Source organism: Biomphalaria glabrata, chromosome 1, assembly GCF_947242115.1.
Source record: "Biomphalaria glabrata chromosome 1, xgBioGlab47.1, whole genome shotgun sequence".
NCBI lineage: Eukaryota > Metazoa > Mollusca > Gastropoda > Planorbidae > Biomphalaria > Biomphalaria glabrata.
In genome coordinates this window covers 43,442,936-43,465,899 of record NC_074711.1, presented here as the reverse complement: position 1 = coordinate 43,465,899, position 22,964 = coordinate 43,442,936, and the positions used below count along the sequence as shown (strand labels likewise).

General features: G+C 33.7%; 1 protein-coding gene across 3 annotated transcripts; it reads right to left on the bottom strand.

Moving 5' to 3' along the window:
- Positions 1 to 2,231: 2,231 nt before the first annotated feature.
- On the bottom strand, positions 2,232 to 21,105 carry LOC106051659 (BTB/POZ domain-containing protein KCTD9-like). Of its 3 annotated transcripts, XM_056037966.1 has the most exons (13): positions 21,016 to 21,105; positions 20,673 to 20,721; positions 13,556 to 13,677; positions 10,777 to 10,820; positions 9,311 to 9,431; positions 8,972 to 9,033; positions 8,370 to 8,501; positions 8,190 to 8,257; positions 7,278 to 7,373; positions 6,637 to 6,786; positions 5,395 to 5,500; positions 4,601 to 4,734; positions 2,232 to 3,536 (listed from the first exon to the last, which is right to left on the bottom strand). In XM_056037966.1, the coding sequence occupies exons 2-13, from the start codon at positions 20,715 to 20,717 to the stop codon at positions 3,420 to 3,422; spliced, it is 1,197 nt and encodes a 398-aa protein (XP_055893941.1). In that variant the 5' UTR covers positions 20,718 to 20,721; positions 21,016 to 21,105; the 3' UTR covers positions 2,232 to 3,419. The 3 variants fall into 3 exon arrangements, with proteins under 3 accessions (XP_055893941.1, XP_013062318.1, XP_055893950.1); XM_013206864.2 differs by lacking the exon at positions 21,016 to 21,105 and having other exon boundaries at positions 20,673 to 20,847; XM_056037975.1 differs by lacking the exons at positions 13,556 to 13,677; positions 21,016 to 21,105 and having other exon boundaries at positions 20,673 to 20,827.
- Positions 21,106 to 22,964: the final 1,859 nt, after the last annotated feature.

Here is a 22,964-nt window from a genome sequence, read left to right as displayed (position 1 = left end):
GAGATGGAAAGGTCACACCCTTCGCAAGCCTGCATCCAACATAACAAGGCAAGCCCTAACCTGGAACCCCCAAGGAAAGAGGAAGAGGGGACGGCCCCGGAATACATGGCGCCGCGATTTGGAAGCAGATGGTAAAGACATGGGGACAATCCTGAAGTGTGACTGACATCGAGGCGTAAGTATATCTTTATTAGGTGTATTTATCGTAATATTCTCTTCATGTTATTAGGCGTATTTATCGTAATATTATCTTCATGTTATTAGGCGTATTTATCGTAATATTATCTTCATGTTATTAGGCGTATTTATCGTAATATTATCTTCATGTTAAGTGAGACCTCTTGTAGTAGGCTTGTTTTGTTCAGCATAAGACATCAACAGAACGATGGTTAAACGCTCAAAAATATCTCATCTTCAAGAAACTTTTGAATAATGTTTTCATCTCATCTCTGCCTGTGGTCCCTTCTGGGGCATAGGCCACCAACCAGCTTCCTTCAGACATCTCGGTTCTGGGCGAGTCTCTCCAACAGTTAACAACAGCTGCTGACCGGGAAACGTGGAGGGATTTGGTCACAGCACTCACATCACCACTATGGACGAAAATCAAGGGACAGATGATAGGATTAGGACATTAGGACAAAAAAGATTTGCTTTGGTATCATTGCATGATGTCATGTACATGTTTGACCTAAAATTAAACACTTAGAAAAAATGATCTTTGCTTCAATATGTTTTGTCTTGCTAAGTGCTTACTAAGAAAGATTGTAATGACAAAGACATAGTTTTGGTTCATCAGTAAAAAGCATAAAAGCATTTTTTTTTCTTTTTGTAATCATTTAAAAGTAAAGATAATCTTTCACAACACAATGTGGTTTTTAATTTAAAGTTTCATCCTATGACAAAGCTGGTAGTTTCGGGGTGATGGTCGTTTTGTGTTAAGCCGTTTTGGTGAAAAATGTTTCAGTTACATTATATCCTAATATATGTGCATTTTGCCCTTACAGAGAATGAGACATATTTACGTTTTGTGTGTGTGCTTGTGTTTAAACTTATTTTTTAATGTAAAGAATAATAGTTATTTTTGTCTATTAGATTTGGGATTTATGATATTTATTAATAACATGTGTAGCAGAGGATTTCAGCCCGCAGGGTTCAAACCCTAGACCAGTGATGCCCAAAATACGGCCCGCGGGCCACATCCGGCCCGCCGAAACATCAGCACAAAGTGGGAATGTATCTTACCTACGTTAGGGCCCTAACATTTTCTCTGATTAATTGGTACCATGCCATTAAATATTTGAACGTTTACGTACTGGGAGATGGGAGAGCTGAAGAAACTACAAGTGGACTCTGAATTTAGAATCTACCAGGAAAAGTGAACGGATCTTTACTTGATTGTGGAACATGATAATAAGCCAACGAGTTTGTTTTATTTTATAAACAAGAAATTGGACTGTTTAGAAAACAACATATAAACGGCATTATAAACCAAAATATGGCGGCATTTTGGTTTGAACAGCGAATAAAATATTGTTAAAACTAGGTTTATAGATAGGAGGATCGATAGGAATATTTACCTAAAAGAGACAAAAATTTAATAGTAAGTAAAGCTAGCTACAATGTTGCTCATATTTCAATTAGAGAAATGAAGCAGCTTTCTGACGTTTAAAAAAAAAAAGATAAATTCTAATATCCCATTAATTAATGTAAGCAGTCCTACTAGATCCAAAAGTTTCTAATAAAATTTTTTCAGGTCTTTTTTATTTCGTTTTTTTTAATACATTTTCGGCCATGTGGCCCGCGACACGAGTGTCGGAAATTAAAATGGCCCACAGGTCGAATTAGGTTTGGCATCACTGCCCTAGACGATCATCCCATAACCATATGACCAGGCAGCCATCGGGGAGTGGGGGATGTATACTATATATATATATACAATAGTATAGTACAGTGCAGTGAAAAACGTTTACTATAAAAAGATTTTATGTCACAATCTCTCAAGCCCAAACCCATAGGTTCACAAAAAACGCCTCCTAGCCATCCTAAGATTAGTTGTTTTTTTTAAATCAGTTTGTTTATCTCTAGTTTGTCAGTCCTGTGATGGGCCATCATCAGACAGTTTACAAACAAGGAAAAAAAACATTGCAGACTTTGAAATCTTGTCCAAATGCAAGTCAACAAAAATAAATCACAAATTCAGATGAACAAAATAAATGTTTGAAAACAACAACTCTGTCTAACAATGTTTTCATTTTAATGAACATGAATGTTTTGTCAACTTTGTCTGGGCTTGACTAGCTCTTGACTCTATATCTAGTACACATCATAAACATTTACAGATACATTACAACCAAAATTTGTTAATCAACAAATAGTTGACCCTGGATCAAGACATATTGCACATAAAGAAAAACACAGTGTTTTCATAATATTTTTTTTTCCACTATTTTCATCAAATTATCTTTTTAGAGTATTGCATATGAAAAGGCTTGTATGGAATTCAGTCAGTATTAAATATTAATGAATTCTAAGATAATTTAAAACAATATCTACCAAGTAAAAACATTATTTATATTTTAGACCAGAATGTTTTCAAGAAATAAATTTATTCTAGATAAGCAGGTGTCAATAGGTTCACAGACCTATGTCTGCTGTTTAATTTTTTTCGTTTAAGTTTTTGTATTCAGGGTTCTGTTTGATATTGTGTTGTTTGTTTTTTTTGCTTTAAATATTTTTAAGTTTAGACCTGTGAATTTCATTTCATTAATTTATAACATTTTACTGATATTTTAAAACTCTATTGCAGAGATATCCATAAACAAATGCTTAAAAAAAATGTTTCAATTAATTTCACTATTTTTAAGCAAAACTAATTTGAAATACACAAGAAACCTAGTTACTTTAATGGAAAACAATTCTAAATTACTAACCCCCCAAAAATGTAACATATCATATTGTGAAAGCATTAACAATGTCTACCGGTTACCAAAAGTGTCAATGCAGACAAACAAATAGTTCAAATGTTTAAGATTGTTGATATTGGTTATCTGTCTATTATTTGTACACTGTTGAACACTGCAGAGTTAAAGAAGACATTTGAGAATGAGAGTGGAGTTATAATTAAAATCATCTTCATATCAACAGGGAAAAAATGTGTTACTACATAGAATACAATTTATTTTTTTTATTAAAAAAAAAGGTGTACATTTGTTAAATCTTGGCCCTTTATTTTGATGACAAAAATGCCATCTGCTTGAAAAAAAAAGTGATTTTAGTAAAATAGCCTATTAAATTAGCAAAAATAGAAACAGAACAATATCACAAAAGTAACAGTCAGTGGTATTAAAATTCTGTGAGTATTTCAGTTTCCTCCAGTTTCCTCCAAGATACTGGTCAGTTGAAGCTCTTGACACAGTCTCTCATCTTACAGCTTGTGCCATATGAAGTGGATGTAACATTAATTCAAAAGTGGCTCCCTTCAAGTTAGCTCCACGTAAGTTAGCTTCTTGAAGATCACAGCCAGTCAAATCACAGTTCTAGAGATAGAGGACAATTTGATTTCAAATGTAGTTTTGAAAGCCAAAAACATAGTGTACAATTACATACAAACATTGTGTACAATTACATACAAACATAGTGTACAATTACATACAAACATTGTGTACAATTACATACAAACATTGTGTACAATTACATACAAACATAGTGTACAATTACATACAAACATTGTGTACAATTACATACAAACATTGTGTACAATTACATACAAACATTGTGTACAATTACATACAAACATCGTGTACAGTTTCATACAAACATAGTGTACAATTACATACAAACATTGTGTACAATTACAAACAAATAGTGCACAATTACATACAAACATAGTGTACAATTACATACAAATATAGTGTACAATTACATACAAACATAGTGTACAATTATATACAAACATAGTGTACAATTACATACAAACATAGTGTACAATTACATACAAACATAGTGTACAATTACATACAAAGTTTCATTTCAAAGTTTTTTGGGGAGAAATCTTTCTATGGACTTCATTAATGGCTGTCTGGTCATGTGAAAAGCCTGCTCTCTTGATGGTCCAAGATTTTTATTTCTGAAGTAACATCTGAGGTCAAGTCTCTTGCATATTTTATAATTAGATCTTATGTTTTAAATAGCTTTGTATATTATAAAATTTAAAACTACAATTCAACAATGACCACTTTGTCATCCAGGGGGCTGAGGGCTTTGCACTGAGGTCTCACCAGCCACATGAGGAGGCATAATTAACATAAACAGCTAAACCAGTGCAAGTTTAAAAGAAACAATGACTTTCTGTACCAGTTGCTTTATAATTTATAATAAATCACAATCAGATGTGAAAATCAGAAAATGCAATTAGAATTTGATTATGGTGATAAAAAAATAGGCAAGGTCTAGTAACAAATTTTATAAGATAAACCAACAAAACAAAACCCTTAATAAATAACATTGACAACAGAGAAAATGTTATCCCTGGTCTTCAAAGGAATTGAACCACTTTTATTAACTACTGAACAGCAACCAACATAAGCCAATGAAAGCTTACCTCTAAATCAGCACCGGCCAGGACAGCACCACGAAGATCACAGTTCTGCAAATTTGCATTTTTTAAAGTAGCTACTCGAAGATTAACTCCAGCCATATGACTGCCTTCCAGATCCACATTTTTCATATGTGCTCCTGGAATTGAAACAAATTTTTTTGCATATAAAAATGTCAAACAAATAAAGAGATGTTGAATAGTGACCAGATTTTTAGCTTTTATGACAATTTCTAAAATATAAAAGACTTCAAAGGAAAAAAAAGAAATGATTTTGAAAAAAAAAGTTAAGATTTAGTTACAAGAAAATGGAATAATTTAACAATGACAAAAGAAAAAAAAAAAGAAAACGCTGACATTCAAATAATTAGCAAATATAATTAATAGCTACAAGCCATTTTCTTATATGAGGAATGAATATACAAACAAAAAAATTAAATGTGCATAAATACTATATTTTTGTATAATTTTTGTTTACAAACATGTTTTAAAGGCAAACTTTATTTACATTTCATGGAGGATAAAAGTATTTTAATAAAAAGCAAAAAAAAATAGACTGAAAATTAAAACCCCTTATCAACCACTTTACACCCCTTCCCCTATTTTTTAATGTTATTTTTCTTAATTAAATGATAAAACATTCTGTTATGGACTTGGTAATTAAAACTAAATTTCTTTAAAATTTATTTTACATTCAATAGATAGAGTTCAAGAATTTTATGGCAATTTAAGCATACAGGGAGAAATTTTGTATGCACTTTTTGAAAAGGCCACTATACAATTCAAATGATCGGACCTACCTTCCATATTAGCTCGGCTCCCTGCAGGATCCTCAAAGTAACAGCCCCTCATGGATGTGCCTTCAAGGTTAGCACACAACATTTTCACACCAAGAAGATTTGCAGACTAGAAAGAACAGGACAAATATAATAAATACAAATGAACTTAAAGAAAGACTTAAGAAAGACTTAAGCATTCAACTGGAACTGTTTTTAACAGAGTCTTCTAAAGAATTTAGATTTCCTGCTTTTTGGTTTGTGTGCTGTATTCATACTACCTTTCATATTAGTGGTAAAGGTTTGTTGATGAGAATGGTCATATTTTTCTGAGGAAGGTGCTAATACTGTACAGTAAAATAACTCATACTCTACTCTATGGTAAAAGAGGTTATACTCTCTAGTTAAGGAGGAGCAAACCTAAAACATTTCGCAGCATTAAGTTATAAAAGACATTCACTACATTTGTCAAAATGTTTGCTCTTTATTCTTTGTCATTGACTTTTGCAGAATATGTTATAATGGGTGACCAGACGCCTCATCATACGAGACATTTCATTATTGCAATTCATCATTTAGGGTTAGGGTTAGAGTTAGGGTTAACTTGCTGAGTATGTTAATTACTTAATTACACCTACATGTATTTATGTTTGCAAAATACACTTTATGCAATGATGAAATGCTATGGTGATGAAATGTTATGGTGATGAAATGTTATGGTGATGAAATGTTGCAATGATGAAATGTCTCGTAGGATGAGATGTCAGGGAACCGTTATAATGATGCCCTTCTTATCACTTAGCAATGATTTTATGATCATAATGCCTCTAGTGGGAAGCATGGTCAATGGGCTAAGTACGCTTGAACTTGGCTACCTATGAAGGGGGCTAGAGGTTCAACACCTGACTCGAGTTGTGTTTAATAAGCACCGAAATGCAGCACAGAAAAACCTTCTCCCAGATACCCCCTCCCCCCACTGGTCCACAAATGAGATTGGACCATAGCACTCTGAGCATGCTATAAGCATGAAAGTAGCTGTATATAAAAGCTATAATATTATTATATTATTAGTGTTTTATTCCTAATACCATAATAGCACCTACAGAAATTTCATTCAAAAGAATGGGAATTTTTGTTTTTGTTAGAAGTGAAATTAGACTTAGACCAGATGCAATGGTTTGCTTGGCTGGATCAGTGACATCTAGTTTTATAAATAATGTTATGAAGTGACTTGTAATATAAACATTGTAATATAAACAAACTTACATCAATTGTAGCTTTACACAAATCTGCTCTTTCAAAGTTACAGAAAGACAAGTTGGCACCAGATAAATTAGCATTTTTTAGAATGGCATATTTGAAATTAATATATCTCAAGTCCAGTTTGGAGAGGTTAGAACCTGTAAAGTTCATACCCTAAGTGAAGAAAAAAAAAAGTTTAGTTAATGTATCAATTTGTGAACTCAATAAGATCAATGAACTACTTATGATAGACTGTTGTGCTGGGCAGGTAATCTATGGCCATAGTAATACGACTGAGATGCCTTTAGGAAAATTAAGATTCCTTTGGACATGTTAGGTAAATATGTAATAAATTTAAATTACCTTAAGAATTTATATATAATTAGAAAATTGTTCAAAAAATATATGTAATAATTTCAATAATAATAAAAAATGGCCACAATTAATGTGTGTCTTTAGTTAAGTACCAAAAACCTTTTCTGTTCATTATCTCAAGTTTGAACTGTAGAGCAGCTAATTAATATTTCTGTCATGGGACGTATCATTTTAAAAAATCTAAAATGGAACCAATCCTTTACAGCTGCATTCCTCTCAATGGGTAGTTTAGGCATCACTGCTGTACAGCAATATTTGATAATATTCCAAGTATATTTTTATTTTCAAACCTGACATCTCAGTTCTTGATTTGTGGGTGTAGAGAGCAGTCGTAACACCAAATCTCTCCTTGTAATGGGCGTATTGTCATCTGGAAGTTGTTCTTGCTAAATTGTTGGTAAAAGAGAAGCACTTCAGGTTTCTGATATTTATTAACCAAATCTATGACTATGATTCATGTATTCAGTTTAATGGCTAGCCCACTAAAATACAATAAGTACATATATATTTATCATTATGTTGTCTCATTTTCCTCTTAGTTAGAAAGGTACAATATAAGGAGTCCTTAAAAAGTCAACTTTTCATTGTCTTTAAATAGAGTATGGAAGTAAACACAGGTAGTGTTTGGTGAACTAGAGGGACTATCTTTGTCTTAAAATTCTATTTTTAAAAGGAAATGGATAACACTTTGTGCTATTGAAACAAATTTCTGAAAACATTTTAATTTAAAAAATAAATAAATAGGCTAAAGTTAATGTAAATTTTAGAAAAAAAATCAAATGTGTTTTTTTTTAAAAATATTTTGAGATTTTGATATTAAATGTTTAATTTTACTTTCCCTTTTATTTAAATTTTTTAAAATATCACAAAATGCAACGTTTTGTGAAAAAAAAAATACATTGTTATTTTGAAACACTCCAATAAAAATATGTTCAAATTTTCTTTTTTGCTTTTCAGAAATCAGAAATCAAACCTAGAAAGAGGTGGGGGGGAGGGGGGGGGGATGAAGAGAAAGAGATATTAAAGATTGTATATGGCATTCCAAATATAAATCTTTCTTAACAATGAAGAGATTTGCAAGACTTGTCTTTTTTGTTTTCCTCTGATGACATTATTTTGTATAAAATGGTATCAGACTTGTATGAAATATTGATAGCAGGCCAACTAATTGAACTACTATAAAGTCCAAGAGATAAACTCACCTCTATGAGCTCTTCTAAATTTTCTATCAAGGATGAAAGGCCAAAAAATTTGGCTTCTTCTAAAACACCTGTATTAAAAATGCCAAAGAAAGCATTATTTTTACAAACAGTACAAATGTAACTTCAAAATAATTTTAAAATATGTGCATGTACTAACAACATTAAACAAATAGACCTTACCCTCGGGATTAACAAATTTATCTAAAATGAGTCGTCCATGTCTCAAATAATTTAAAATTGGTTCAAAATACAGGGGACTGCGGTCAATCAGATAAGCGCCTGTTTCATCCACTTTGCTATTCCACTCAATGTCTGCAAAATGAATATTTAATTTGTAGTTATCAATCTATACATTCAAGCTATTTTAGAAATGTATTCCCTACCTCTTCATTTCAACACAGCTTTTTTCTTTTACACTTTACTTTTACTATTGTAATTGATTTGCACTTCAGGGGGTTTTTTTGTAAAGAAGGTAAAAAACAAAAAACAAAGGTAAACTCACCACAATTAGACTACATTTGACTAGTTTCTACAACCATTACATTCATGCCAAACAATTTCTTCTTTTTATTACTTTATTTTTTCTTTACCAAACTTATAAGTTTTCCATTTTAGCCAAATAAAATGACCATCCTCAAATTTTCATATTGCGGAAATACAATTCAACTTACATATGGTTATCTTTTAAGACTATGTTAAACTCATTTAATTTTAAGATCACTTATTTTATAATCACTCATTGAAACATGCATGACTTTGACAGAACTATGTTCTATTCTCACCACTGTCAGTACTAAACATTCTTGCCAGCATACTGTCACCATCAGTTCTTGTCAAAGTACTTCTGCAACAACAAAATTAGAGAAATTATTATTCATGTACCATTTTGTTTCCATTAAAATCACCAATCAAATGAAAAATTCAAAGGTCTATAAAGAGCAGTTGAAAGAAAACAGTTTGATCAAATGTAAATACTTAATCAAATGATATTACTAGAGCTACTCAAAAAACAACCTAAAACCTTGTTTGATAAATCTAATTGGCTTTCAACTTGATGCTCTTTAACTCAACTGCCATATTCCATACACAAAAGTAAACATTTTTAAAGAATGAAAGTGTACCTGGTAGTTGTAAAAAGTTTTCCTCCTATATTAATTCTGATCCAGTCCGAGCCTGCTCGTGGAACTACATTTGATTCTTTCTCAAGGATATTGCTCCTAGGCACATACACTCTACTGATATCTATGAGGTTGAACATACTAAATTAGAAATGTTTAAAAAATTATTTTTATAATTATCTTTACTAACAAGATGCTACCTTCTTTGTTTTGAACTGAAACAAAGGATAGAACAAAGAACAAATAACTTTTTATAGAGTTTATCATTGACAGAGTTAAATTGAGTCCAGTGTCTCGAATGCACTTCTTGAAACATATGCAGGTTTTAATGTCAAGGTCAACATTTTCCATGGCATGTTTTGCTGGATTTGAATATGATAGTTTAAAGTAAGCATCAGGCCTGTACTGTAGGTTCAAGTTAAAGTAAAAATAGTCTTTTTTTTTCAGACACCTTGCAAAAGTCAGGGGTGAGGAAGTAGAGATTGCTATTTTCTGTTGCCAAGGACAACAGTATGGCAATCACTATAATTATCAATTGTTGCAATAACAAGTAACACAAATATATCAATTCCTACACTATGTTTAAATAATATAGTCAACTAATCATTTATATTTTTTCATTGAAAATAAAGAGAGCCCATAACATCTGCATTATTAGATAAACAGCTATACTACTATGTACATTTTGGCTTGAACTAAATGATTTGATTTTTTGCTCCAGTTTTTTGCTCCATTCAATACATACATTTTTGTACCATTCTAAATTCCCACCACTTGTGTCTTTTGATATTCAATACAAGCATTAGCAACCTTCTACATTCCTACCACTAGTGTCTTTTAACATTCAATACACACATTAGCACCCTTCTACATTCCTACCACTAGTGTCTTTTAACATTCAATACACACATTAGCAACCTTCTACATTCTCAGCACTAGTGTCTTTTAACATTCAATACACACATTAGCACCATTCAACATTCCCTGCACTAGTATCTTTTGATAAAAAAAAGAAGATAATTACATTCTTTTATGTCAATCTAGTCATGCATGTTAATCAATGACTTAAGCTCTTCTAAGTCGTTGGTTTTCCTGGCTGATTCAGACAACTCATTCCATTCTCTAATGGCACTAGGGAAGAAGGAACACTTGTACGACTTTGTTCTAGCGTATGGAATAAGAAATGTGCCTCTATCTTTGTGTCTTTCTGAGTATTTCATTAGGTCTTGATTTTCTATTTGCAAATGATGATTCAGTGTTTTATGTATTATAGCGACTTTACTTTTTAGTCTTCTGTCCTGAAGTGTCCCTATGTTTAGTGATCTATGAAGAAAGTGTAAGCTAATAGTAGGATATGGAGAAACAAAAATTCATAAAGCTTCACCCTCAGTTTATAAAAAAATATGAAAGATACAATCTAAAAATATAAATTACTCATCAAGTTAAAATATCTAAAAATAAAAACTTACAAGTGAAGGGTTCTCCCTCAGAAGCATACAGCACATCATCATCTCTGTAATCAGGCAACATATTTACTAAACTTAAAGCATAGAGGCCTTGCTTACAACATATTTACTAAACTAAAAGTATAGAGGCCTTGTTTACAACATATTTACTAAACTAAAAGTATAGAGGCCTTGTTTACAACATATTTACTAAACTAAAAGTATAGAGGCCTTGTTTACAACGTATTTACTAAACTAAAAGTATAGAGGCCTTGTTTACAACATATTTACTAAACTAAAAGTATAGAGGCCTTGTTTACAACATATTTACTAAACTAAAAGTGTAGAGGCCTTGTTTACAACATATTTACTAAACTTAAAGTATAGAGGCCTTGTTTACAACATATTTACTAAACTAAAAGTATAGGGGCCTTATTTACAACATATTTACTAAACTAAAAGTGTAGAGGCCTTGTTTACAACATATTTACTAAACTAAAAATGAAGAGGCCTTGTTTTAAGATCAGCATGGAGAGGAGTAAAAAGTATTTATTAGTATACAGTTGGTCCTTGGGTTACGTCAGTCCCCAGTTGCAATGTATGTTGTCCTAACACAAAACATCTCCCATATGCCAAAGCCTTGTTTCGACTTAAGTAGTTTTGCGAACTTCTTGTGCAGGAAATAGTTGGTGTAAACAGAGAAGAATATGCAGTGATGCGGCTCTGGACAGAGAAAGACGGCATGACCTCAGTGACATCTTCGGCAGCTTCCTCCTCTCTTCTTATAAGTTACAGACATTACATACTTCAAAAAAGAAGATGATTATGTCTTATGTGTGTCCCTCTGTCAATCTAGTCATGCAAGTTAATCAGTCACTTAAACTCTGCCAAGTCGTTGGTTTTCCTGTCTGATTCAGGCAACCCATTCTATGCTCTAATAGCATTAGGAAAGAAGGAGCATTGGTACAAATTTGTCCTAGCATATTGAATAAGAAATGTGCCTTTATCTTTGTGTCTTTCTGTGTATTTTTATTAGGTTTTGTTTTTGCATTTGTAGATTATAATTCAGTGTTTTATTTATTATTGCTTCTTTACTTTAGTCTTCTATTCTGAAGGGTCTCTAAAATTTAGTGATTTTACTAAAGGTGTTACTCTAATCAAATGTGAATTTTCATTTGTTATAAATCTCACTGCTCTATTTTGCGGATGTTCTAGTTTCTTTATGTTTTCTTGGGTTGAGGGGTCCCAATCAGAAAATGCTTATATTCTAATATTGGCCTATATAACCAATGATAAATAACATTTTAGTTTTATCTTCTTGTTTGTAAAAATTTCTTTTAATAAACCATAAAGCTTTGTTTGATTTTTAATTATTTCATCAATATGGGGATTCCATGACAGTTTTTCATTTATTATAACATTATATATTATGAGTTTTTTGTCTGTGTAACTGATTTACCATAAATAAGATATGTAGGTAACATTTATTTGTTTTTTTTTATGTTTTTTGTTAGTCTTAACAATTGACATTTTTCTGGGTGGAAAGACATGCTCTAATTTGATACCCATTTCAATAATTTATCTTATTCTCTTTGTAAAATTTCGGAATCTTTTTACATTTCTTCACAAATTATGCATTATATATTAAGCCTGATCACGAAAATCCTATCCTATCACGCCAAATATGTGGAAGTGATGGATAATTTGGTTTTTTAAAAATATCCTAACAACTGAATTATGTCTCATAAATACAAGTTGTCCACTTCACCAGTTAGCATCAATGTATAAAATGTCTTTGTTCTAGAGAAGAGGTTTGCATAGAAAGGGGGGGGGGGGAAGTGATGTAGGTAGGATGAGGACATTGGAAAATGCTTGTGTGCAGGTGAACATAGAAAAGGAGTATAATAAAAAAAAATATTTCTTATAGATTCTTCCTTCTAGATATGGGGGAAGGGAAAGTTGATCAAGGTGACCCTGGTAAACATACATAATGGGTCTCATGAAAGTAAGAGTAAGAAGGCGAGAGAAAATAAGAGAAAATAAGAGTTCCCAGGGAAGGGTTAAGGAATTCATTTGTCATTCTTACAAGCTATTTGTCACAACGAGAGTCAAGGCCACATATTTGGGGACTGTAGGTCAATGATATGGCTCCCCACAATATAATTATCCTGGATGAGAGCAATCTTTTAGACAAAATGAGATTTTTGTCACACTTGTTTTTTCCAAGGGCTGGATAATGATGCCAAAGGCAAAGCACCCCAGGTGACCATCTTATTTTCCTTCTATTTACCATCCCTACTGTGTGGGATATGCCATTGGAAAAATGACCCCTATGAGAGCACTGTGTTTAGTGACAGACAGATGAGGTATTCTTTCATCCCTACCTAAAGCAATGCAATCAGTTTCATATAAATGACAAACCATTTGAGTTTTTTGGTTTGTTTTAATAAATTAATCAGACTACTGCTGTCTGAGGAGGAATGGTGGCTGAGTGGTAAATCAATTGGCTCCTCAACTGAGGTTCGAATCCTGGTGAAGACTGGGCTTTTTAATTTTTGGATCTTTAGGGCGCCTCTGAGAAGTTGGTTGTTATACTAGCCACACGATACCCTCAACCTTTACATCATCTGTCCTATAGATCGCAAAGTTTGAAAGGGGAACTTTACAGTTGTACAGTTGTCTGGATATTAGAGAAGGGCAAAGTATCAAGAATACCTCAATGTTAACTGATGCTTGCTGAAGCTGGGGGATTTAGAAGTGCTACTAAAGAACAGATGAAAAGAGCAAAAAAAGATATGTTTACCTTATTAAAGTAATATCATCAATTTCACCACCTAGATGATTATATAATATGGTCACATTCAAACTAAGTTTACGTCTGATGTCTGCAAACAATGTTTCCAAACAGCTTCCAACAGCTAACACCTGATTGGATTTAATAATACATTTATTGTAGTCTAAATAACCAGAAGCAGCTTTCTAAATGAGGATGAAAAGGGATGTCTCTAAATATTGTACAGTACTTTCATTAAATAGAGTAAAATAATCCTATAGTGCCAAACATGACTCAATCTAGATCTTCAAGTTAACTTTGACATGAATGTACATTAATTTAAGTTTAAACCATCTATCCTTGTCATATGTCTACGAATAAAGGTAGACTTTTTATCAAAATTAGACACAGATCTAGTCTAATCTAGATCTATATAAATTATAAATTTAGATGTATTATTATTGCAAGGTTCCATAAGGTTCTCACTGCCAAAAGCAGCCATGGAAATGAGTACTTCACTATCTATAAAATGCTTGGTGGGCCCTATCCCCAAGATTATGACAAAACTAATCTAGTAATCACGTATAGTTTGCTTAAAAAATTAAAAGGTTTCAGCATTAATGGTCCATTGCATCAGTGGATTAAAGATTTTCTGATAGGGAGAGAACAAACTGTAATAATAAATGGCTCTAAATCAACACTGATAACAGTAAACTCAGGTGTACCTCAAGGAACTGTCTTAGGTCCACTACTTTTCTTAATTTAGATAAACGATTTACCAAATTGCATTACCTCAGGAACAAAAGTCAGAATATTTGCAGACGATTGCATAATATATAGAACAATAAAAAACAACACAAGACACAGATATTTTACAAAGAGAATTAGATGAATTACAGAAATGGGAATCAAATTGGAGCATGTCTTTCCACCCAGAAAAATGTCAGTTGTTAAGAGTAACAAAAAAACTAAAACAAATTAATTCCACTTATCTTATTCATGGCAAACCAGTAACACAGACTAAAAACGCAAAATACCTAGGTGTTATAATAAATGAAAAACTGTCATGGAATCCACATATTGATGTGGCTATAAAAAAATCAAACAAAGCATTAGGATTTATTAAAAGAAATTTCTATAAATCAAATAAGAACATAAATCTAAAATGTTTTTTAACCTTGGTTAGGCCAATAATAGAATATGCATCCTGCGTTTGGGACCCCTCAACTCAAGATAACATTAAGAAACTGGAACAGACACAAAATAGAGCAGTGAGATTCATAACAAACAAATATTCACACTTAACTAGAGTAACACCTTTAGTAAAATCACTAAATTTAGAAAGCCTTCAGGACAGAAGACTCAAAAGTAAAGTAGCAATTATACATAAAACACTGAACCATAATCTTCAAATACAAAAACAAAATTTAATAAAATACTCTGAAAGACACAAAGATAAAGGCACATTCCTCATCCCATATGCTAGGACAAATTTGTACAAATACTCCTTCTTCCCTAGTGCTATTAGAGCATGGAATGGGTTGCCTGAGCTAGTCAGGAAAACCAGTGACTTGGCAGAATTTAAGTCATTGGTTAACATGCATTGACTAGATGCATGACGCGTAGGACGTAATCATCTTCTTTTTTGAAGTAATGTCTGTATTATATAAGATATGCACCAGTACATTTTAAATCAATTTGGGTAGGCCTACTACCTTCTGGAAGTAATGGTGTAATTACTCTCAGTTCATTTAACACTTATTAGACGTAGGCCTAATTAAAATGTATCATTACACTATAGGCTTATATCACTTCTTAAAAGTAACTTTGGGTGTTTAATATTAACAAACAAATGTTTTAATATATATTCCCTTATCAGAGTAGCTAAGTAAGTAAATGAAAAAAAACTAACTTTGATTGCTTTCACACTTTTGAACTTGCCAATAAACAGAACCATGTATCGAGTTTTTATAACTATTCCTTGATAAATTGTACTTTATATTTTTGTCCCTTTGGAGAAAATTATTTGTGTTAACCCTTTAAGCACATTTAAATATGTAAATCACATGGCTTTGAGTTCTCAGTACTTTGATGACCACCATGTATGACACAATGTTAATTGTCCTGTAAATTATACACTCCTTATTGACTTGCAGAAGCGACCATTTTAGTATACTGTGAGCAAAAAACACATGCAAATTTCGCACAAAGTCATAGAACTCATCAACCTGCGGTACAGTACCTATTGCTTTTTTTATTTGTGTATTATACAGTAAACATATAGCGCATATTGGTTGAAATAATCCCCTATAGCCATTGGTCTGTTCATTTATGATGGAGACAGTAATTGCCGTGGTCTCACGAACCTTCTTTTTTTTACACAAAAGTTGTCAATATAAAGATGGAGAATTTCGACCATTCTGATACAAGAAAAAAGCAAAGAATCACGAAAACAAAGACATTTTGAAACGTCTTCTTCAAAAAGTTTTTTGTTGAAATAGTAGCAGACAAATGAAACGATGTCTCTTACTTTAAAAAGGTTAATTATATTTTATTTTAATAATAAATTTAATAAATAACATGATGAATGAATGATTAGCAGTAGCATAGCAAGTTACCCGTGGGCATGGGTTAAAAAAGAAATTGTTGGGCCTCCCCCCCCTTAAATAAAACTAATTTAGAAAAATTAATTAACAGAAAAAAAATCGAGTAGTCTATATATTGACCAAAAAACATTCCAATGTGAGTAGTTTTAAATCGGCTTTTACAAAAGTTCCAAGTGTCATCCCCAAGTGTGGGCACCAATTGGGCACAAACTATGGGTCCAAACGCAATGAGCCCCCCCATATGTTTCTACGTCACTGGCTGTGGGCCCCTAATGGTCGTGACCTCGGGTTCATTGAACACCTTCGTGCCATGGATGCTACGCCACTGATGATAAGTAAAATTAAGAATTTAATCAATTTGAATTATTACATTCAACACCTTTTTGTTTTTAATTTATAATTTGCCTTATGGGCCCCTATTTGTCATGGGCCCAGGTTCAGTGAACCCCATGGATGCTACATCATTGCAAAGGCAAGTAACTGGTGCACAAACCAGTAAGCTTTGGGCAGGAGGCGGTAGCTAACGTTGGCTGACTTTCCACCAAGGAGAAGGAAAACTCTTAATTCAAACCTCTGCTGCCTTGCAGCTATACCGTATACCCAAACATGGGAAAGGCTTCGGGAGTCAACCCTACAAGATACTTTGACATTCTTACTGTACTGTCCTATAAACTGCTACATTAGCTGCTATATAGTTTTGAAACAGTGTGGATAGATGACTGATTGTTTTTGTTACATTTGCTTCAATTTTGAAAAAACGCTTGTGATAATCTTAAAGGAGGATTCCTAAGCTTTTCAATGATACCACATTGTCAACAAATGAAAAGTCATGCTTATTTAGAAAATTTACAGTATAGTCTTAGGTAAGAATGATTAAAATTGCTATTTTTTTATTTATTAATGCAATTTTGTCCTCCAAAATTAAAAAAAAAAAAATACCCCAACATGCTGTATTATCAGTTATAAATGATGCCAACTTAGGCAATTTTTCAAAATGGCTAAGTGGAGAAATTGTAACTTCTATAACAATCTATGACTTTAATATTAAAATCAATATTTCCATCATAAAGTTGTGTTTAAAAAAAATAATTCTGTTCATTAAGGCAAGTTTGGGCTAATCCATGACGCAGCGACCTACAGCGCCAGACATTAGAAATTCTTGTTGATATCATCAAGTATAATGCATTGTTTTAAGGATTATCTTTGTTCAACCTAATGGAGATAATGCTATCAAGGTGTTATTTTGCATTATATATATATGAATATATAAAGCTGAGGAAGTTTCTACCAAACGGCATTCTAGAAAAAGGATAAAAGTCTTTTACAAAAGATAGGATTAGCTGTGAATGAATTATAGCTGCATGCAAGATGAAGCATTGAAATTAAAAAGCATATAATTGGGTATACTTGTTCCAAATTTCAAGCTTCCATCTATCATGGTTATAAAGTTATGATGTGCTACACATCAATCACAGTTTATCTGACATAATTTTCTATAGTCCATTTTTATACACTGTGACAGGTTGGGGAAAGTGACATGTGTTTGGCACGTTTAATGTCTAGGGGATGATTATTTTTTAAAGCTATCACACACCAACCCATCACCATATAAATCGGGAGCAGGCACGCAATGAGACAAGCAATGAAAGAAAGATACAAAGTTAAAATGAAGAATATTTATTTACATAAAAGAATAAAAAGGGGGAGGGTTTGCATCTATCACTAGTGAATACTATGTCTAATCATCACTCTTGTACTTAATAAGAGAGTATGTCACTTTGTCTTCTGAACTTAGCTGGTTGTCCTGTTGATGTCGCAGCTGGCTGTGATCCTGGCTTGAGGTTCTGCAGCTGGAGGTGGCGCTATAGCGGGTAGAGGGACGCAGGTGATATAGTTCTTGTGGAGTCTCAATCCAAAGTTCTAATATCTGTAGTGGGCACAGTAGGGCGGGTGGCCGGCTACTGTGGGCACAAGGTTACTGCGGGCAGAGCTGATCTGCCGTGGGCAGCGTAATGAGCAGGATATGTCCAGTGAGTTGCAGAGGGTTGGCGTAGCTATGACATCTCGCACAGATCTGGGTCTATAGGGACGTCGCACCTAATAAATTGACAGGTGGGCTGTCAAATAGGCGGGCAAGGCCAATAGCGCCAAGTAGTAGAGTTTAGTAGATCCACGTAGGCAGTAGATGATACTCAATAGCAAGTAGACAAGTGATCCGATAAATAGGCAGATAATGCCAAATAAATAGGCAAGTGCAGTGCTGAATAGCACTAAGCACATAGGCAGACACCTGAGGGAGGCTGCAGATAAATAAAGACAAGTTAGGACATGTCTCTCATGCATCTTATCAATGCCCTCGACTGAGGTGCATTCGTCAGATTGGTGAAATTGCTTTAGAGCACAATGGGGAGATGATGACAAATGGGATATGGAAAAATAGATTGCTGATAGTAGCAATATAAAAATGTACATAAAATGGGAAATAATAATCTCAATCAACACAAGTTGGAAGAGAAGGGGGGGGGGGGAATGGGCGGTGGTCAGCGACCATGACGGTTTGTTTACATATGACCGCCGGCCGAGAACAATGGAGCGCGCTTGAATGGAGAGGGTGTCTGTTCAAGGGGCGCAACTCTCGTTATAGTAAAATGAGTAAAGGGGAGATAATACATATATCTTCTCTTCTAAACGCAGTATCAGTGCGCTAGTAAAATTATCAAGGCGGACAGCCGAGATAAAGGAAATAAAATAAGATGTACAAATATATACATGGTTGATTCAACAATCAATTGAGCAACGCAGCATTAATAGATTAATGCAATACTTAAATACATACATGGGACATGTTTATGTTTTCTACTTACGACAGTGAGAAATACACAATGCACTAATTAAATATAAGTGAAGTAATAAAATACACATGATGATCTCCAGTGAGAAATATGCGCAAAGTAATTAAGATGGAACTTGTGATTAAGTTCGGCTTACCACCAGGTATTCCTCTAGGAGTAAGAATGTATGAAGTCCAGACTCGATTGACAGCGATAGAGAAATAAGCGGGTCTGGTTGATTTAATCTACCTTATATATAGGCCTGGAAAATGTGGGCGGAAACAGGAAATGTCTGGGTCTGGTTGATTTAATCTACCTTATATATAGGCCTGGAAAATGTGGGCGGAAACAGGAAATGTCCTAGGCTAAGAATTATCCTACACGTGGGTGAATTAGACTTGAGATGGGAGTCGCACCTTGGAGCGTCGAGAGTTTGACTCGAGTAATCTCCTAGATCAAAGAGAGTCGTGGGACAAGTGGGGGTGATGGGGGGGGGGGGGGGAAGAGTGACTTGCATTCCACACAAGGTGGTGTCAACTGCGCCCGTCAGACATCTGGCCGGTACGATCAAAGAGAATGTGTTTATCTTTACCCCGGTCAAGGGAAGATAAATGAAAGGACGCCAAGGTGGTGGACTCAGTCTAGTGAGACTAGGAAAAGGTGGGTCGGGTGAAGAAATTGGGGATAGGACGGGGAAATAATTAAAATAAAATAAATAAATAATGATAAAATATAATTAATTCTGTGATAAGTATGAGTGACTCTGACAGCAAGCTTTTGACTTGTCACATACACATAAAATGGCATCTAGCTTTGCTCCTATCTAAATTCTATAACAGAAAGATAAACTTGTTTCTCAGCAAGCTCTACATAACTAGATTCTAGATTTAGATAGTTTCTTTTGTTATAGAGATACGAGTTCAATTCGTTCCAGACCTGAGCTCGTAAGTTGATCTACTCGTATCTCGAAAAAATTTTCCCATATAAAATTGAGTAAACCCAATTATTTGGTTCTAACTTTGCGTGCGTAAGCTAGCACTGATCATCGGTTCTTGCCTTTTTTGGTGTACATTCTCTGCTGTTTTTATCCACGTAGTGGCTGAGCTGAGGCAAATTCTCCCCATTTTCCCATGCTAACAATTATGGTTTCTATTCCAAGTGAGAACAGAAGGATCCGATTTCCCATGATCATTGTTGATAGGTCTTAGCTCTTAAACTCAACTCGTAACTCAAATTGTCGCTCATAAAATGAATAGAAATTTCGCTCTCGATGCTGCTCGTATCTTGAATTACTCGTATGTAGAGTAGCTCACTTCTCAAGGTGCCAATGTATTTATTTTGGAATTTTTCTCAAAGTACCTACTAAGGAAAAATCAGGAACTGGTGACCCTTAGGCAGTTTGCAGCAAACTGTAATAGATCTAAATTCTATTAAATCTAGATCTATATAATTATAGACCAATTATAGATCTATATAGATCTAATTAAACGATAAAACTTCCCATCGAAGGCCCCTTTAACATAGATTTGATAGATCTAGATTCTAGACAATACAGTCCTGCAACACTGTCGCACTGCTGACCCAAGCTGTATTGGCACTTATAAGACATAATAAGAATTAGAGATCTAAATTCTAAAATTAAACTAATCTACATTTAATATTAATATCATTTATATAATATTTATAATAAATCATTCATGATTTACATACCTTTCCATTACTATTTGTACCATTTTGAAAGACTGTTATTCGCATTTTTCTACATGGACATGGATCTGCTACTTGATTAGTGATTAGACCTGCCCTAGACTCTAGTATCAATCTACTATCAGTACTATCTATACTTCTAAACTCTAAGTACTAAAGTAGTCTAGATCTAAGTCTAACTGAGTATCTTAAGTAACTCAACTCTAGATTCTAGATAGATCTAGACTCTTGATTACTCTACTCTAGTAACTTATTATTATAGTATACTTATAGTAGTGAGTGACTTGCTTGAGTCTTAGACTTATCTAGACTCTAGATCTAAGTTAACTTAGTTTAGTACTCTTACTCTAGTCAGGTCTACGTGTAGTCTCTAGTCACACTCTAGTTCTTCTAGTCTAGTGACAATGACAGTCTCTAGGCTCTAGGCTACTCTTAACTCTAGCAGTGAGTCTAGCAACTCGATCTGTCTAGCAGCAGTCTAGAATCTAGTCAATCTAGATCTACATATAGATATATATTATCTATTCTAGATCTAGCTAGACTTCACTCATCACTGAAACAACATTTTTCTTTTTGTAGATGCTAGATCTACTTGTAACTGACTGTCTTGTTACTTGTAGATCTAGATCTAGATCTAGTAAAAAAAAAAGTATCTAGATTCTAGAATAAAGATCTAGATTCTAGATCTAGATCTAGTAGAATAAGTTCAATAAGTAGACAGATCTAGACTCTAGACTCGAGTCTAATTCTAAATTTTAAGTACTAGATCTAGACCTACACACAGTTCACACAGATACCTAGATTGGTACATTTATATTATTGAGTTATATGTTGCTAATAATAGAACTTCTATTTTAGATCTAGATCTAGAATCTAGAGTATTCTAGAGTAAATGGTTTGCAAAAAAATGAGTGAATGTTCTAAATCACTCACTGAATTAAAATATTCATAGATTTTCATACATACAGGCTAATCTATAAATAGTAAGGTCAAGGTGGTGTGTGTGTGTTTTTGTGTGTACCCGGTCATAGACCATATATTATATATAGTCTATGACCCGGTGTAGAATACAAAATACGTAAAAATAGGTATTGATAAGTGAAAAATTTTAATAATATAATAAACCACGATAAACTATAAATGCAGACGAAATTATATAGTCACAGTTTCAAAGATATTTCGAAATGTTTATTATCTAATTGCAATATTTCAGTATGACACCCGCTTGACATCAGGGCCGGCCCATGGGCGTAGCCAGGATTTTTTTTCGGGCCCCCCGACCCCCCCCCCCTCGAAAAAAAATATTGATTTATGTGTGTGTGTGTACATCATCTTTATTAGATTCTGACCATTCTTTCGGAAGACGTTTATTGTGCCCTAGAATAGGTTCTTCCTGGAGTTAGTGAAAAAAATTGTAGATTCCCTGTGATTGCCAGCAAGGGGGTCTGGGGGAGCACAAGGAGCTTAGCCCCGCCGCCAAGCACTATTTCTGGTATTGAAAGCCAACAAAATGCATATTCTGAGGTATCTACACTGCATTTTCCTGCTATTAAAAAAGTTTTATTTCAAAAACCTAATGTGCTATTCTTACTGACTTAGACCCTCCCGCGCCGTTCTGCGCATTTGCCATCAAGCTTTTTCCATAAAAATCTGTTTACTGGTAATGTCTGAAGCCTCTTACCACCTGCCCCGAGGACCTCCATGAAAATGTGGCGCCAAGTTGTACTAGGATGTCATCGCAACTCTTCTTATGCGTAATTCATTTTGTCGGAGAACATGCCCCGCAAACCTCATGCGACGCTCTATCACAATCTTACTAAGGGGTCGACTCCCACTTCGGCATAGGATTTCCTTGATTTAGACCCGATCTCTATAACTGACTCCTAAAGTATGTCTTAGCCATCTTTGTTGAGCCACATTTAGTGTTTTTCAATTTCGGCAGATGACTATTCATTGCACTTTATTAATGGAGCCCCGCCACTGGTAGAAATGTGTAACCTATCTCGAATACGCTCTTGGAATTAAGTGACTTTAATTTGCTTTAGATTTTATATCGAAAAGGGAAGTTTTATCGTCAAAATCATCTGTTGGTGGATTTAAACTAAAAAATCTCTGGAGTTGTTTTTTTTATTATTATTATTCAAAACCCCATTTAGCTACGGCAATAGAATTTAGTAACTGTAGTTTGCATTAGAATAATATTGAAGATAGACGTTTTCAAGCTCAAAACACTGTGTAGGGGAATTTTAAACTCAAGACCATCTGGAGAGGTTTTAAACTTTTAAAAAAAGCCAT